The 15,300-nt window shown below is 42.2% G+C and overlaps 1 protein-coding gene across 1 annotated transcript in view; it reads left to right on the top strand.

Moving 5' to 3' along the window:
• LOC143301830 (nucleolar complex protein 2 homolog) overlaps positions 1-15,300 on the top strand; it is a 30,346-nt gene that overhangs the window by 3,251 nt on the left and 11,795 nt on the right. The window contains exons 3-10 of the mRNA XM_076616238.1: positions 1,393-1,636; positions 2,621-2,752; positions 4,773-5,054; positions 7,296-7,406; positions 9,691-9,804; positions 10,630-10,818; positions 11,923-12,062; positions 14,630-14,735. Of these exons, the coding sequence (XP_076472353.1) occupies positions 1,393-1,636; positions 2,621-2,752; positions 4,773-5,054; positions 7,296-7,406; positions 9,691-9,804; positions 10,630-10,818; positions 11,923-12,062; positions 14,630-14,735 (1,318 nt within the window). The remainder of the gene's footprint in view (positions 1-1,392; positions 1,637-2,620; positions 2,753-4,772; positions 5,055-7,295; positions 7,407-9,690; positions 9,805-10,629; positions 10,819-11,922; positions 12,063-14,629; positions 14,736-15,300) is intronic.

The following is a 15,300-nucleotide window of genomic DNA, read 5'->3' as shown; positions in this document are numbered from 1 at the left end:
GGCACCATCCATAGAATTTTTTTTTTTTCTGGCTGCAAGTGGGTTTTTTGGGGGGTTTTTTTGTTTGTTTTTTTTGTCACTAATAAAGTGGTTTGCCTACAGAATTTTGCTAGGGACAACCCTGTTGCTACCATGGGTTCTTTTATGTGCGCCAAATGCGTGCTGCACACAGAGCCTCCATTTATCATCTCATTCAAATTTCTCTGACCTCATTCTTGTTGATTTGAACAAAAGACGGATTCCAGCAAGATAGAGAAGATGTGAGATCAGTGGTTATGAATGTATGAAATGTTTGAGTGGTAATAGTATGGATTATATATATAGTCTATATGGCATGAATTACTATTTTTAGTTATTGGTGCAGATTTCTTGTATTTGGTTTGGCTGTACGTAGGCAACAGAAGAAATGGGGTCCAGGGAGACTTTAAGAAATATAAACAAATGTGTGAGTCTTGTTGTACTGAAGGAAAAAGAAAGTGTGGCTTTGGAAAAATAGTATACCTTTGGATTTTTTATTATATGTATATATTTTTTTTATACTTTGCTCTGTTTTCAAAAAAAAAAAAAAGTAAGATACTAATAATGATAATACTGCTTGCTAAATATGTGAGTTAGTTTTGTGTGTGTTTGTGTGTGTGTGTGTGTACACATGTGTGTGTACACAAAGCTATGATTATGAATATGAATGTTGTTGAGATATGTCTGGTATTTTTTGTGCACATTATGATTATGTCTGTCTCTGTGTCTGTCTGTGTGTCTCTTTCTGTCTTCAGATCACTGCTTTAGATTCAATGAAACTTTGAAAGACGAGTTAATAGCATGCTGTGTCAATGTCATTTATGCCATGATTCAGAAAAAAACAATCTTTTTTTTCTATGTGTCATTGTCCTGGTTTACATAACATCGTTAAAATACTTAAATACTTGAGGATAAGATATATTCAGCCTTAGCATTACAATGTGCTTAAGATTTGCATTACGCTTATAAATGTTGTCCAGAAATGGTGTTTTACTGTGTTAGTGTATGTAATATGGCATTCTTGATTTAAAGCTTTAATTCAAAACCTTTGCATATGGCAGTTAGATTAGAATATCAATATTAGTGTTTCTTTATGATCATGATCTTAAACTTAAATACTGTGCTTTGTACCAACTACCATTTTAAAACTTACATGATATATAGTTATGTGATATATGTACCATTCTTGTCATTTTCCACTTCAGCTCAGAGCTTAGGCCTAAATGTGAATTAAAAATCTTATATTTGCATCTTGTCTCAAGATCCTTCTCTTTTTCTCTCACACAGAATCATAGATCATTGCTGATTTATTGTACGATTTATGCTGTACCTATAATTGTCTTATATATATATATGCATTATGTATTTGTGCAGGAAGACCAACAGCTCAAATTCATCAAAGGCAAAAAAGAAGAAAGGTTCACTACAGGGTTTAAAAGAAAAAGATCCCGAGTTCTATGAGTTTCTTCTCAAAGAAGACAAGGAACTTCTGGAGGAAGATGATGACGAAGATGATGACATGGATGATGTGGATGACAGTGACGGTCTGGACAGTGATGACAGCGACGATGATGAAGATGAAGGAGAGCAACGGTTTCAACCTCCCAGTAAATTAGAGGTATTTTGATCATTCATGTGGCTGTAATGATGATAAGATATTAAAGATATAAGTACGTAACATTGATATAGTGCTTTCAAACCTTTTAACCTCTTCAGTTCCGGGCATTATTTTGACTTATGTTTTCTGTTTGCCAGGCGGTTTTTGTGTGCGGTGGGTAATAATCGGCAAGAAATTTCATCGGTAGCACACAAACTATTGTCAGAAAATATGCATTCCCCATACTTTTTCTGAAAGGAAAATGAACAGACCATCGATTTCTGATGGCTGGAAGCTTATTTAACCCACTGGTCAGCAAAGAGAGAGCCACAAAATGAGGTAAACAAATTTCACATACTTTCTGATATATAGTGTTCCAGAATGGTAATAAAAACAGCTGAAATAAACCTAGAAAATATAAGAAAACTAAAATTGCCATACCTTTTTTTCTGTTGAGTATCAGACCCAATATCACTGGTAAGAAAGACCCTTTTTCTATTGAGCATCAAACCCAATATCGCTGGTAAGAAACACCCTTTTTCTGTTGAGTATCAAACCCAATATCACAGGTAAGAAACACCCTTTTTCTGTTGAATATCAAACCCAATATCACTGGTAAGAAACACCCTTTTTCTGTTGAGTGTCAAACCCAATATCACTGGTAAGAAACACCCTTTTTCTGTTTGAGTATCTAAACCCAATATCACTGGTAAGAAACACCCTTTTTCTGTTGAGTATCAAACCCAATATCACTGGTAAGAAACACCCTTTTTCTGTTGAGTATCAAACCCAATATCACTGGTAAGAAACACCCTTTTTCTGTTGAGTATCAAACCCAATATCACTGGTAAGAAAGACCCTTTTTCTGTTGAGTATCAAACCCAATATCACAGGTAAGAAAGACCCTTTTTCTGTTGTATAATGTGAATGGAAGGAAAAAAAAAACAACAAAAATATCTTGTTAGGGCAGAATATGAACATTGTTAATGAAACGTCACTTTCCAGGTGGCCAGTGATGAAGATGACGATGATGACGATGACGATGATGGGGACAGTGGCAGTGATGGGGAAAAGCCGAAATCCAAGAAAAAACTGATCACAGCCAACATGATCAAATCATGGAGACAGCAAGCACAGGTGAGAAAATGTGTGTGGGTGGAGAGGGGGGGTGGGGGGTGAGGGGAGAGAGGTGTGTGAGTTGTGAGTGGATGTTGCACTGTTTTTTGATACTGTATGTTTGGCAAGTTTGTATCAACAGTTTCTCAGGCTGGGGAACTCTCAGCAGATCAGCTATTTTCAGTGGTTTATTTCAGAGTTTGTATCAACAGTTTCTCAGGCTGGGGAACTCTCAGCAGATCAGCTATTTTCAGTGGTTTATTTCAGAGTTTGTATCAACAGTTTCTCAGGCTGGGGAACTCTCAGCAGAGCAGATCAGCTATTTTCAGTGGTTTATTTCAGAGGGAATGTTTGGTTGTTTTGTTTTTTTTTGTTTGTTTGTTTTTTTCAGAGGGAAAAAAAAAATCCCTCCCCCCTGGCTCTCCTCCCTCACGCAAACAGTGAAACTTCACATTCATAATTTGCCTAGAGGTGTATGGTCATTCCCCTCCCCTCTCTCTGAGTCTCTTCCACCATTGGTGGGCTGTAGGGAGGGGGGTGGGGGGGGCATTTGGCATTGAGCCAAGACACTGACCACTAGCACTAGCTGAGAATCCTTGACTGCTGAAAGTGACATAACCAGTCACGTACCCACCCCCTCCTCCTTCCAGTCATCCACCTTCCCCATTTCTTTCCTCGACCAACACACATGCCTGTCTGTAGAGACCAGTTGGTCAGTTATATTGGTTCGGTGCAAACTTGTGTCCCAAATTCATTCGGATGAGACGATAAACCGAGGTCCCGTATGCAGCATGCAATTATCACACGTAAAAGAACCCACGGCAACAAAAGGGTTGTTCCTGGCGAAATTCTGTAGAAATATCCATTTCGATAGGAAAAACAAATAAAACTGCACGCAGGAAAAAATACAAAAAAATGGGTGGCATTGTAGTGTAGTGACGCGCTCTCCCTGGGGAGAGCAGCCCGAATTTCACACAGAGAAATCTGTTGTGATAAAATGAAATGCAAATACAAATACATTGCCCTTGAAAACAACACAAGCATGCACACACACACACACACACACACACACACACATGCACACACATACACACACAGAGAAGAGGCCCACCCAAACGTTTTAAAAATCAAAATCACTAATTTCATTTTCGGCCCAAAAACCAAGGGCCTAAGGCAACCTCTGGACCCAGGCCAATTTTCAGAGGAAACTCTCCTGGACAATTCCCCAGCCTGATTTCTGTATACAGTATATATATGCCTGTGTGTTTGTATCAACATTTCTATATGTGTTATATATGTTTGTGTCTTTATATTTACAGACCCATATACGTGTTATATATGCTTGCGTATTTATATCATTTCTATATGAGATGTATTATAGATGCTTATCTTTGTATCTATGCCTGTGTGTTTGTATCAACATTTCTATATGTGTTATATATGTTTGTGTCTTTATATTTACAGACCCATATACGTGTTATATATGCTTGCGTATTTATATCATTTCTATATGAGATGTGTTACACATGCTTATCTTTGTATCTATGCCTGTGTATTTGTATCAACATTTCTATATGTGTTATATATGTTTGTGTCTTTATATTTACAGACCCATATCTGTGTTATATATGGTTGCGTATTTATATCATTTCTATTTGAGATATGTTATAGATGCTTGTCTTTGTATCGACATTTGTATCTGTGTTAGATATATATCTGCTTTTGTCTTTGTATCAACATTTCTGTTTGTGTTATATATATGCTTGTGCCTTTGTATCGACAGCTTATACTACAGAAGTCTGTGTCTTATCCATACCACATGTGTTGTTAAATGTACTTTGCATTGCAAGTGCAAAAAAGTAAATGCATATTATGTTATTATCTGTTATGGATTAAAGAATAAACAAACATTGGACATGTTCATTTAAAAAAATTACTTAAACTAGACAGCCATAAACAAAATAAATCACAAAAATGACAAGCAAACTGCAACTGTGCAAGTCTGTCAAATAAACCCACCCAAACCCTACACTCCCGGCAGGAGTCGCCGAGCGTGGAAACACTCCGACAGTGGGTAGGGGCCCTTGCGGCGGCCGCAAAGCATGCTGGGATGACGGTGGAGGTGGGGACATGTTACCGCGTGGACACGAACGCGGCGTTCAACGCCGTCATGCGCCTGTGTCTGACGGGGGTCGTGCCCCTGCTGGAGTCACTGCTGACCCTGAGGTCCCTGGGCGACCAGCAGCAGGTGTTTTCCAAGAAGAACAAGAAGTGGAAGGCTGCCCGGGGGACTGTGAAGACTTACTGTGTCACCATGCTGCAGGTAGAGAGTCTGTGTGTGGGTGTGGCACAGTGTGTGTGTGTGTGTGTGTGTCACAGTGTGTGGGTGTGTGTGTCACAGTGTGTGGGTGTGTGTGTGTGTCACAGTGTGTGTGGGGGGGGAGGGGGGGGGCTGGGGCGGGAGGGGTGTCACAGTGTGTGTGTGTCACAGTGTGTGTGTGTCACAGTGTGTGTGTGTGTGTGTGTCACAGTGTGTGTGTGTGTCACAGTGTGTGTGTCACATTGTGTGTGTGTCACAGTGTGTGTGTGTGTGTCACAGTGTGTGTGTGTGTGTCACAGTGTGTGTGTGTGTGTCACAGTGTGTGTGTGTGTCACAGTGTGTGTGTGTGTCACAGTGTGTGTGTCACATTGTGTGTGTGTGTCACAGTGTGTGTGTGGTGTGTGTGTGTGTCACAGTGTGTGTGTGTGTGTGTGTGTGTCACATTGTGTGTGTGTGTGTCACAGTGTGTGTGTGTGTGTGTCACAGTGTGTGTGTGTGTCACAGTGTGTGGGTGTGTGTGTCACAGTGTGTGGGTGTGTGTGTCACAGTGTGTGTGTGTGTCACAGTGTGTGTGTCACAGTGTGTGTGTGTGTGTGTCACAGTGTGTGTGTGTGTGTGTGTCACAGTGTGTGTGTGTGTGTCACAGTGTGTGTGTGTGTGTGTGTGTCACAGTGTGTGTGTGTGTGTGTCACAGTGTGTGTGTGTGTGTGTGTGTCACAGTGTGTGTGTGTGTGTGTGTCACAGTGTGTGTGTTTGTGTGTCACAGTGTGTGTGTGTGGGGGGGGTGTCACAGTGTGTGTGTGTGTGTGTGTCACAGGGTGTGTGTGTCACAGTGTGTGTGTGTGTCACACAATGTGTGGGTGTGTGTGTCACAGTGTGTGTGTGTGTGTGTGTCACAGTGTGTGTATATGTGTCACAGTGTGTGTGTCACAGTGTGTGTGTGTGTGTCACAGTGTGTGTGTCACAGTGTGTGTGTGTGTCACAGTGTGTGTGTGTGTCACAGTGTGTGTGTGTGTCACAGTGTGTGTGTGTGTGTGTGTGTCACAGTGTGTGTGTGTCACAGTGTGTGTGTATGTGTGTGTGTGTGTCACAGTGTGTGTGTGTTCTCCAAGAAGAACAGGAAGTGGAGAGCTCTTCGGGGGAGTGTGAAGATTTATCTCAGGTTATGAGTCGATATGATTAAGCCATGTAAAATTTCACATGGACATTATGATAAGAGCACAGCACAAAATATTTTAACTCAAAATGTTGGTACTTATACCAGGGGACACCTACTAAAACTGACTGAGGCATTCACCAAATCACACTGTTTCTCTCTCTTCTTTTACTAACAGTGTTGTTAACTTGAGAAATGACCTCCCCAGTCACATTGTCACTGCAGGAACACTTGACAATAAAAAATGAAAAAAAGAAGAGAAACACTGGAAGGATTATGGCTTCCAAATAAATTTCTCTGCTGAAAACTAGCCATAACATTATTAATTGCGCACTCTTATAAATAGTTAAAACATTTTTTTTCTTTTTTATCCTAATGATCAGGCAAAAGGCTGATAAAACCTAAAAGCCGTGACACTTGATATGATATGATGTGATATGATACGACATGATAAGACATGACATTATGATATGACATGATAAGACATGACATTATGATATGATACGATATGGCATGATGTGATGTGATGTGACACGACATATGATATGACATGATAAGACATGACATTATGATATGATATGATATGGCATGATGTGATGTGATGTGGTATGATGTGATATGATATAAGGAAGCGAGAGAATCTGAGCGCACTGGTTTGAATCACGGCTCAGCTGCCGATATTTTCTCCACCTCCACTATACCTTGAGTGGTGGTCTGAACGCTAGTCATTTGGATGAGAAGATAAACTGAGGTCCCATGTGCAGCATGCACTTAGCACATGTAAAAGAACCCAAGGCAACAAAAGGATTGTTCCTGGCAAAAAAATGATGTAGAAAAATCCACTTCGATAGGAAAAACAAATAAAACTGCAAAAAAAAAATGAGTGGCACTGTAGTGTAGCGACGTGCTCTCCCTGGGGAGAGCAGCCTGAATTTCACACAGAGGAATCTGTTGTGACAAAAAGAGAAATAGAATACAATACACTACAATACAATGCAAATCAATACAATACAATACAGTGCAATACGATACAACATGACATGACATGACATGACATGATATAACAAACACCCCCTCGTGCTGTGCAGCTGAGTGGAGAGTTCTCTGACTCCTACATGGTCAACGTGGTGCTGAAACACATCCACAAGCTGGTGGTGTGTTACGCTGCCTTCCCAAAGCTGACCAAGGTCTTCTTAAAGGTAAGACTTACTCTCGCCATCATCATCATTGTCATCCTCCTCCTTCATCAGTTTAAGACTTAACAGCTGGTGGTGTGCTGTGCCTCCCAAAGCTCTCCAAGGTTCCCTTAAAGATAAGACTTTACAGCTTGTGGTGTGCTACACTGCCTGCTCATGTGTGTACAAATGCAGGAGATTAAATATGCATATAAAAGATCCCCTGAGCAATGTCAATGTTCAATGGGGTCTTCTTCTTCTGCGTTCGTGGGCTGCAGCTCCCACGTTCACGTGTATGTACATGAGTGGGCTTTTACGTGTATGACTGTTTTTACCCCGCCATGTAGGCAGCCATATTCTGTTTTCGGGGTTTCTGCATGCTGGGTACATATGTTCTTGTTTCCATAACACACTGAACGCTGACATGGATTACAGGATCTTTAACGTGCGTATTTGATCTTCTGCTTGTGTATACACATGAAAGGGTTAAGGCACAAGCAGGTCTGCACGTATATTGACCTGGGAGATCGGAAAAATCTCCACCCTTTACCCATCAGGCACCGTTACTGAGATTCGAACCCGTGACCCTCAGATTGAAAGTCCAACACTTTAACCACTGAGCTATTGCACCTGTCTCATTGGAGTATGGGGACAAGAACCTGCTGAACATGCACCACCCCGAAAACGGAGTATGACTGCCTACATGGCAGGGGTTAAAAAAAAACACGGTCATACAAGTAAAAGCCCTCTTGTGTATATGAGTGAACATGAGATTCGCTGTCTGAAATAGGTTAACAGAGGAAGAGAGTGACATGACGTCAGTTTTTTTTCCTGACCTGTCAGAAATGAGTTAACAGAGGAAGAGAGTAATGTGACATCAGTGTTTATTCCTGACCTGCTGTCTGAAATGGGTTAACAGAGGAAGAGAGTGACGTGATGTCAGTAACTTCTCCAGGCCTACTTACAGAAATGAATGAACAGAGGAAGAGAGTGACGTGATGTCTGTGTTTTTTCCTGATCTGTCTGTCAGAAATGGGTTAACAATAGAGTATAGAACTAAGAGTGTGACATCAGTGTTTTTTTTCCCCAGGTTGTCAGAAATGGGTTAACAGAGGAAGAGATTGACACAATGTCAATGTTTTTTCCTGACCTTAGTGTCAGAAATGGATTAACAGACGAAGAGAGCGACAGTGTTTTTTCCTGTTCTTTCCTGTCAGAAATGGATTAACAGACGAAGAGAGCAACAGTGTTCTTTCCTGCCAGAAATGGATTAACAGACGAAGAGAGCGACAGTGTTCTTTCCTGCCAGAAATGGATTAACAGAGGAAGAGAGTGACTGTTCTTTCCTGTCAGAAATGGATTAACAGAGGAAGAGAGTGACAGTGTTCTTTCCTGTTCTTTCCTGCCAGAAATGGATTAACAGACGAAGAGAGCGACAGTGTTCTTTCCTGCCAGAAATGGATTAACAGAGGAAGAGAGTGACAGTGTTCTTTCCTGCCAGAAAAGGATTAACAGAGGAAGAGAGTGACTGTTCTTTCCTGTCAGAAATGGATTAACAGAGGAAGAGAGTGACAGTGTTCTTTCCTGTTCTTTCCTGCCAGAAATGGATTAACAGAGGAAGAGAGCGACAGTGTTCTTTCCTGCCAGAAATGGATTAACAGAGGAAGAGAGCGACAGTGTTCTTTCCTGTTCTTTCCTGTCAGAAATGGATTAACAGAGGAAGAGAGCGACAGTGTTTTTTCCTGCCAGAAATGGATTAACAGAGGAAGAGAGCGACAGTGTTCTTTCCTGTTCTTTCCTGTCAGAAATGGATTAACAGAGGAAGAGAGCGACAGTGTTTTTTCCTGTCAGAAATGGATTAACAGAGGAAGAGAGCGACAGTGTTTTTTCCTGCCAGAAATGGATTAACAGAGGAAGAGAGCGACAGTGTTCTTTCCTGTTCTTTCCTGTCAGAAATGGATTAACAGAGGAAGAGAGCGACAGTGTTCTTTCCTGTCAGAAATGGATTAACAGAGGAAGAGAGTGACAGTGTTCTTTCCTGTCAGAAATGGATTAACAGAGGAAGAGAGCGACAGTGTTCTTTCCTGTCAGAAACGTGTTAACAGAGAAAACGAGTGACGTGACATCAGTGTTTATCCTACCTGACAGAAATGGGTTAATAACAGAGGAAGAGAATGACATGACATCAGTGTTTTTTTCCCCCGACCTGTCTGACAGAAATGGGTTAACAGAGGAAGAGAGTGCCCATACTTCATTACTGTACTCCAGGATTGGTACATCAGTGTTTTTACCCCGACCTGTCTGACAGAAACTGGTGAAGTTGTGGAGCACGGGGGAGGAAGCCACGCGGGTCATCGCCTTCCTCTGTCTGAACAGACTGGTGCGCCTGCACCCGGACACGCACCTGGACCCCACGCTGAAGGTAGGTCCGGGGTCAGGGTGGCGGGGTTGGGGTGGAGGGGATAGGGGTGGGTGGGCGGTGGGGGAGAGGGTGGGGTATGTGCATCTCCTGTACTGAAGGAAGGTGAGGGGGGTGGAGGGTTGGGGAAGTGGGGGGTCAGGGGGGGGAGGGGGCGGGGGGGGGGGGGGTATGTGCATCCTGCACTGAAGGAAATTGAGAGGGGTGGAGGGTTGGGGTGGTTGCGGAAGTGTGGGGTGGGGTGGGTGAGGGGATGGGGTATGTACAGAAGGTAGGTCAGGGAGGGGGTGGGGTGGGGTGGTTTTTTCCCCAGTGTTTGAACATACATGCACACTAATCACAGCAAATCTTTTTCCCTTCTTTTCCATTGGTGGTGACTTAAGAAAAAGAAAGAAATGCAAACATGATTTATTTCCCCAGCATTCGAACATGCGTGCACGCTAATCATCATCTGCTGTTCAAATATGGAACTCTCTGCCTCACCACGTCTGTCACAGCCCCTCACTGCCTTCCTTTAAATCTAACCTCAAGACTTTCCTCTTCCAGCAGCATTTCCTCTAGACTCTCTAGTTAGTTGATTGTGTAGGTATATTTGTAATGCTGTATTGTGTGTGCGTCTAATATATGTATGTATTGTATGTACGAGTTTGTATGCACATATATATGTTTATTGTGCATGATTGTGAGTTTAGGACTGAGTGTGTTTGGTATGCATGTGTGTGTGGATTGTAAAGCGCTTTGTGCAATGAGGAAAGCACTGATAAATGTCCAGTTATTTATTTTTAATTTTTTGTCAGTCACAACGATTCTTTTCCCCTCTCCTTCCAGCAAATGTACATGGCCTACGTGAACAACTGCAAGTTTGTGTCGCCGACCTCGCTGCCCATGATCACCTTCATGCAGCGCTCCCTGGTGGAGATGTTCCTGACACAGGAGAGCCTGGCGTACCAACACGCCTTCGTCTACATCCGCCAGCTGGCCATCCACCTCCGCAACGCCATCACCACCAAGAAAAAAGTGCGGGGATCGCTTTGTTTATGTTTTGTGATGATGATAATTGTATGATAGTCAGTCGTGTCCGACTATGACCATCAGAACAGCAGAGGAGGCAGCTGCTGTCCCGACTATTTGGGTTAGAATTTGATTATAGTGGAGAGTGTCTTGCCCAAGTTACATCCCCACTCTCTCGGCCACGAGGGTTTTAGGAGAGTCGGTGTTGGGATGGTTCCCAAAGGCCAGCTAGCCCCCAAGGCTGCAGCACTAAGAGCCAGTGCAATTTTGCCTTCTAGTTTGAGAGTCATAGTCCTTCACAAAAGGCAAAGCTGTAAAAGATTTCCCATTGCAGTGGAGAAACCATTGATCATACAGCTCTCACTTTGCTGTTGGCCCAACTGTAAGCTTATGTCAATCTGTGATATAAGCTGAGTGCTGCGCCTGTGATAATTATAATTGTGATAATAATTGTATTCTATGTAGCTCCACAAAAAATGTGTGGAGAAAAAGTTTGTTTTTTTCTGCATTTACATTTCATAATGATAATTATAATAGTGATAATAATGATGTTATATATATAGTGCTGTGAAGAACGTGTGGAGAGTTTTTCTGCATTTACATTTCATGATGATAATTATGATAGTGATAATAATGATGTTTTATAAATAGCTCCATGAAGAATGTGTGGAGAGTGAAGTGTTTTTCTGCATTTATATTTCATGATAAATATAATTATAATTTATAATGAAAATAACATTAATAATGATAATAATAATAATAATTATATAAAGCATCATGAAGAAAAAGGTGTGAAGAAGCAATTGTTTTTGTGTGTTACATTTTATGATAATCATATCATATACAAAAAAAATTGTAAAAAAAATATATATATATATGTATGTGTAATTATAATGATTTTCTTTCTTTTTTTTTGTTTGTTTTTTTAAAAAATTATCATGATTCTAATAATAATAATAATGATAATAAGATGATGATGATGATTTTTTTTATTGTTATGGTGATCATGATTATGATGATGATGGTTATTTTCATTTTGATGATGATGATGATTATGATTCAGGAGATGTACAACTATGTGACACTGTGCGTTGTTGTTGTGTACTTCAGGAGATGTACCAGCTGGTGTACAACTGGCAGTACATCCTCAGTCTGGGTCTGTGGACACAGCTGCTGGTGACGGCCCACCCCAGTCCTGTGCTGCAGCCCCTGCTGTTCCCCCTGGTGCAGGTCATCACCGGCACTGTCAGGTCTGTCACACTGTGGGGTGGGGTGTGTGGGGTGGGGTGGGGTGGATGTGTGTTGTGGTGGGGTGGGGTGTGTTGTGGTGTTGGGGTGTGGTGTAGTGGGAGGTGTGGTGTGTGGTGTGGTGTGTTGTGGTGGGGTGGGATGGGGTGTGGTGTGGTGGGGTGGGGTGGGGTGTGGTGTGGTGTGTGAAGTGGTGTGGTGTGGTGTGTTGTGGTGGGGTGGGGTGGGGTGTGGTGTGGTGTGTGAAGTGGTGTGGTGTGGAGTGGTGTGGTGTGTGGGGTGGGGTGTGGTGTGCAGGTCATCACCGGCACTCTCATGTCTGACACACTGTGTGGTGTGTGGGGTGGGGTGTGGGGTGGGGTGGGGTGTGGTGTGTGGGGTGGTGTGGTGTGGTGCAGGTCATGACCGGCACTGTCAGGTCTGTCACATTGTGGGGTGGTGTGGTGTGGTGTGTGAAGTGGTGTGTGGTGTGGTGTGGTGTGGTGTAGGTCATCACCGGCACTGTCAGGTCTGTCACATGCTTTGCTGTGGTGGGGTGGGGTGGGGTGTGGTGCATGGGGTGGGGTGTGGTGTGTGTGAAGTGGTGTGGTGTGGAGTGGAGTGGTGTGGTGTGGTGTGTGAAGTGGTGTGGTGTGGTGTTTGGTGTGGTGTGGTGTGGTGTGCAGTGGTGCAGGTCATCACCGGCACTGTCAGGTATGTCATATGCTTTGCTGGGGTGTGTGGAGTGGTGTGGGGTGTGGTGGGGTGTGGTGTGGTGTGGTGGGTGGGGTGGGGTGGGGTGTGGTGTGGTGTGTTATGGTGGGTGTGGTGGGGTGGGGTGTGGTGTGGTGTGTTATGGTGGGGTGTGGTGTGTTGTGGTGTTGGGGTGTGGTGTAGTGGGAGGTGTGGTGTGGTGGGGGTTGTGGTGGGTAGTATGGTGTGCTGTTCACAAAAGGGGAAAAAGCCTACAGAAGTATGATCAAAATACCATGCCTCTTATCCAGATTTCCAGTATGCTTGTTTCTAATTTTTGGCCCCGTATGGTGTTTTAATGCATTTTAGTAACAAGCTTTTTACTGTATGTGTGATGGAAAAACATGTATGAAACCTGAAAGATATGTGATATGAATTCTGATTCTGATTGGTGTTAATTGGTTCAGTGGATGTGTTGTTTTGTGTTAACTGGTTCAGTGAATGTGTTTTGTGTTAACTGGTTCAATGGATGTGTTGTTTTGTGTTAACTGGTTCAGTGAATGTGTTTTGTGTTAACTGGTTCAATGGATGTGTTGTTTTGTGTTAACTGGTTCAGTGGATATTTTGTTTTGTGTTAACTGGTTCAATGGATGTGTTGTTTTGTGTTAACTGGTTCAATGGATGTGTTGTTTTGTGTTAACTGGTTCAATGAATGTGTTGTTTTGTGTTAACTGGTTCAGTGAATGTGTTTTGTGTTAACTGGTTCAATGGATATTTTGTTTTGTGTTAACTGGTTCAATGGATGTGTTGTTTTGTGTTAACTGGTTCAATGGATGTGTTGTTTTGTGTTAACTGGTTCAGTGGATGTGTTGTTTTGTGTTAACTGGTTCAGTGGATATTTTGTTTTGTGTTAACTGGTTCAGTGGATATTTTGTTTTGTGTTAACTGGTTCAATGGATATTTTGTTTTGTGTTAACTGGTTCAATGGATGTGTTGTTTTGTGTTAACTGGTTCAATGGATGTGTTGTTTTGTGTTAACTGGTTCAATGGATGTTTTGTTTTGTGTTAACTGGTTCAATGGATGTGTTGTTTTGTGTTAACTGGTTCAATGGATATTTTGTTTTGTGTTAACTGGTTCAATGGATATTTTGTTTTGTGTTAACTGGTTCCGTGGATGTGTTGTTTTGTGTTAACTGGTTCAATGGATGTGTTGTTTTGTGTTAACTGGTTCAATGGATGTGTTGTTTTGTGTTAACTGGTTCAATGGATGTGTTGTTTTGTGTTAACTGGTTCAGTGAATGTGTTTTGTGTTAACTGGTTCAATGGATGTGTTGTTTTGTGTTAACTGGTTCAGTGGATGTGTTGTTTTGTGTTAACTGGTTCAGTGGATGTGTTGTTTTGTGTTAACTGGTTCAATGGATATTTTGTTTTGTGTTAACTGGTTCAGTGGATGTGTTGTTTTGTGTTAACTGGTTCAATGGATATTTTGTTTTGTGTTAACTGGTTCAGTGAATGTGTTGTTTTGTGTTAACTGGTTCAGTGGATGTTTTGTTTTGTGTTAACTGGTTCAGTGGATGTGTTGTTTTGTGTTAACTGGTTCAATGGATGTGTTGTTTTGTGTTAACTGGTTCAGTGGATGTGTTGTTTTGTGTTAACTGGTTCAGTGGATGTGTTGTTTTGTGTTAACAGTTAACTGGTTCAGTGAATGTGTTTTGTGTTAACTGGTTCAGTGAATGTGTTTTGTGTTAACTGGTTCAGTGGATGTGTTGTTTTGTGTTAACTGGTTCAGTGAATGTGTTTTGTGTTAACTGGTTCAGTGAATGTGATTTGTGTTAACTGGTTCAGTGAATGTGATTTGTGTTAACTGGTTCAGTGGGTGTGTTTTTGATGTGGGCAGGTTGCAGCCCACAGCGCAGTATTATCCCCTGAGGTTTCACTGTGTACGTTACCTGACAATCCTGTCTGCTGCTGCCTTCGTACCTGTACTGCCTTTCCTGCTGGAGGTGTGTGTGTGTTTGTGTGTGTGTCACTGTGTGTGTGTGTGTGTGTGTGTGTGTGTGTGGTGTGTGACTCTGTGTGTGTGTGTGTCACTGTGTGTGTGTGTGGTGTGTGACTGTGTGTGTGTGTGTGTCACTGTGTGTGGTGTGTGACTGTGTGTGTGTATGTGACTCTGTGTGTGTGTGTGTGTGTGTGTGTGCCTGTTTGTGTTTGGTGTGTGTGACTGTGTGTGTGTGTGTGACTCTGTGTGTGTGTGAATCTGTGTGTGTGTGTGATGTGTCTTTGTGTGTGTGTATGCGACTGTGTGTGTGTGTGTATGTTTGGTGTGTGTGACTGTGTGTGTGTGTGTCACTGTGTCAGTGTGTGTATCACTGTGTGTCACTGTGTGTGTGTGTGTGTGTGTGTGTGTGTGTCACTATGTGTGTCACTGTGTGTGTGTGTGTGTGTGTGTATGTGTATCTGTGTGAGTGTCACTCTGTGTGTGTGTTTATCAAGTCAAATGAAGATTTTATTTCATGTTGGTAAATTGAATAAGCGACAATTGGTTTTTTACATCAAGCCATCAATGAA

Source organism: Babylonia areolata, chromosome 28, assembly GCF_041734735.1.
Source record: "Babylonia areolata isolate BAREFJ2019XMU chromosome 28, ASM4173473v1, whole genome shotgun sequence".
In the NCBI taxonomy this organism is placed as follows: Eukaryota; Metazoa; Mollusca; class Gastropoda; order Neogastropoda; family Buccinidae; genus Babylonia; species Babylonia areolata.
This window is presented reverse-complemented; position numbering and strand designations above follow the sequence as displayed.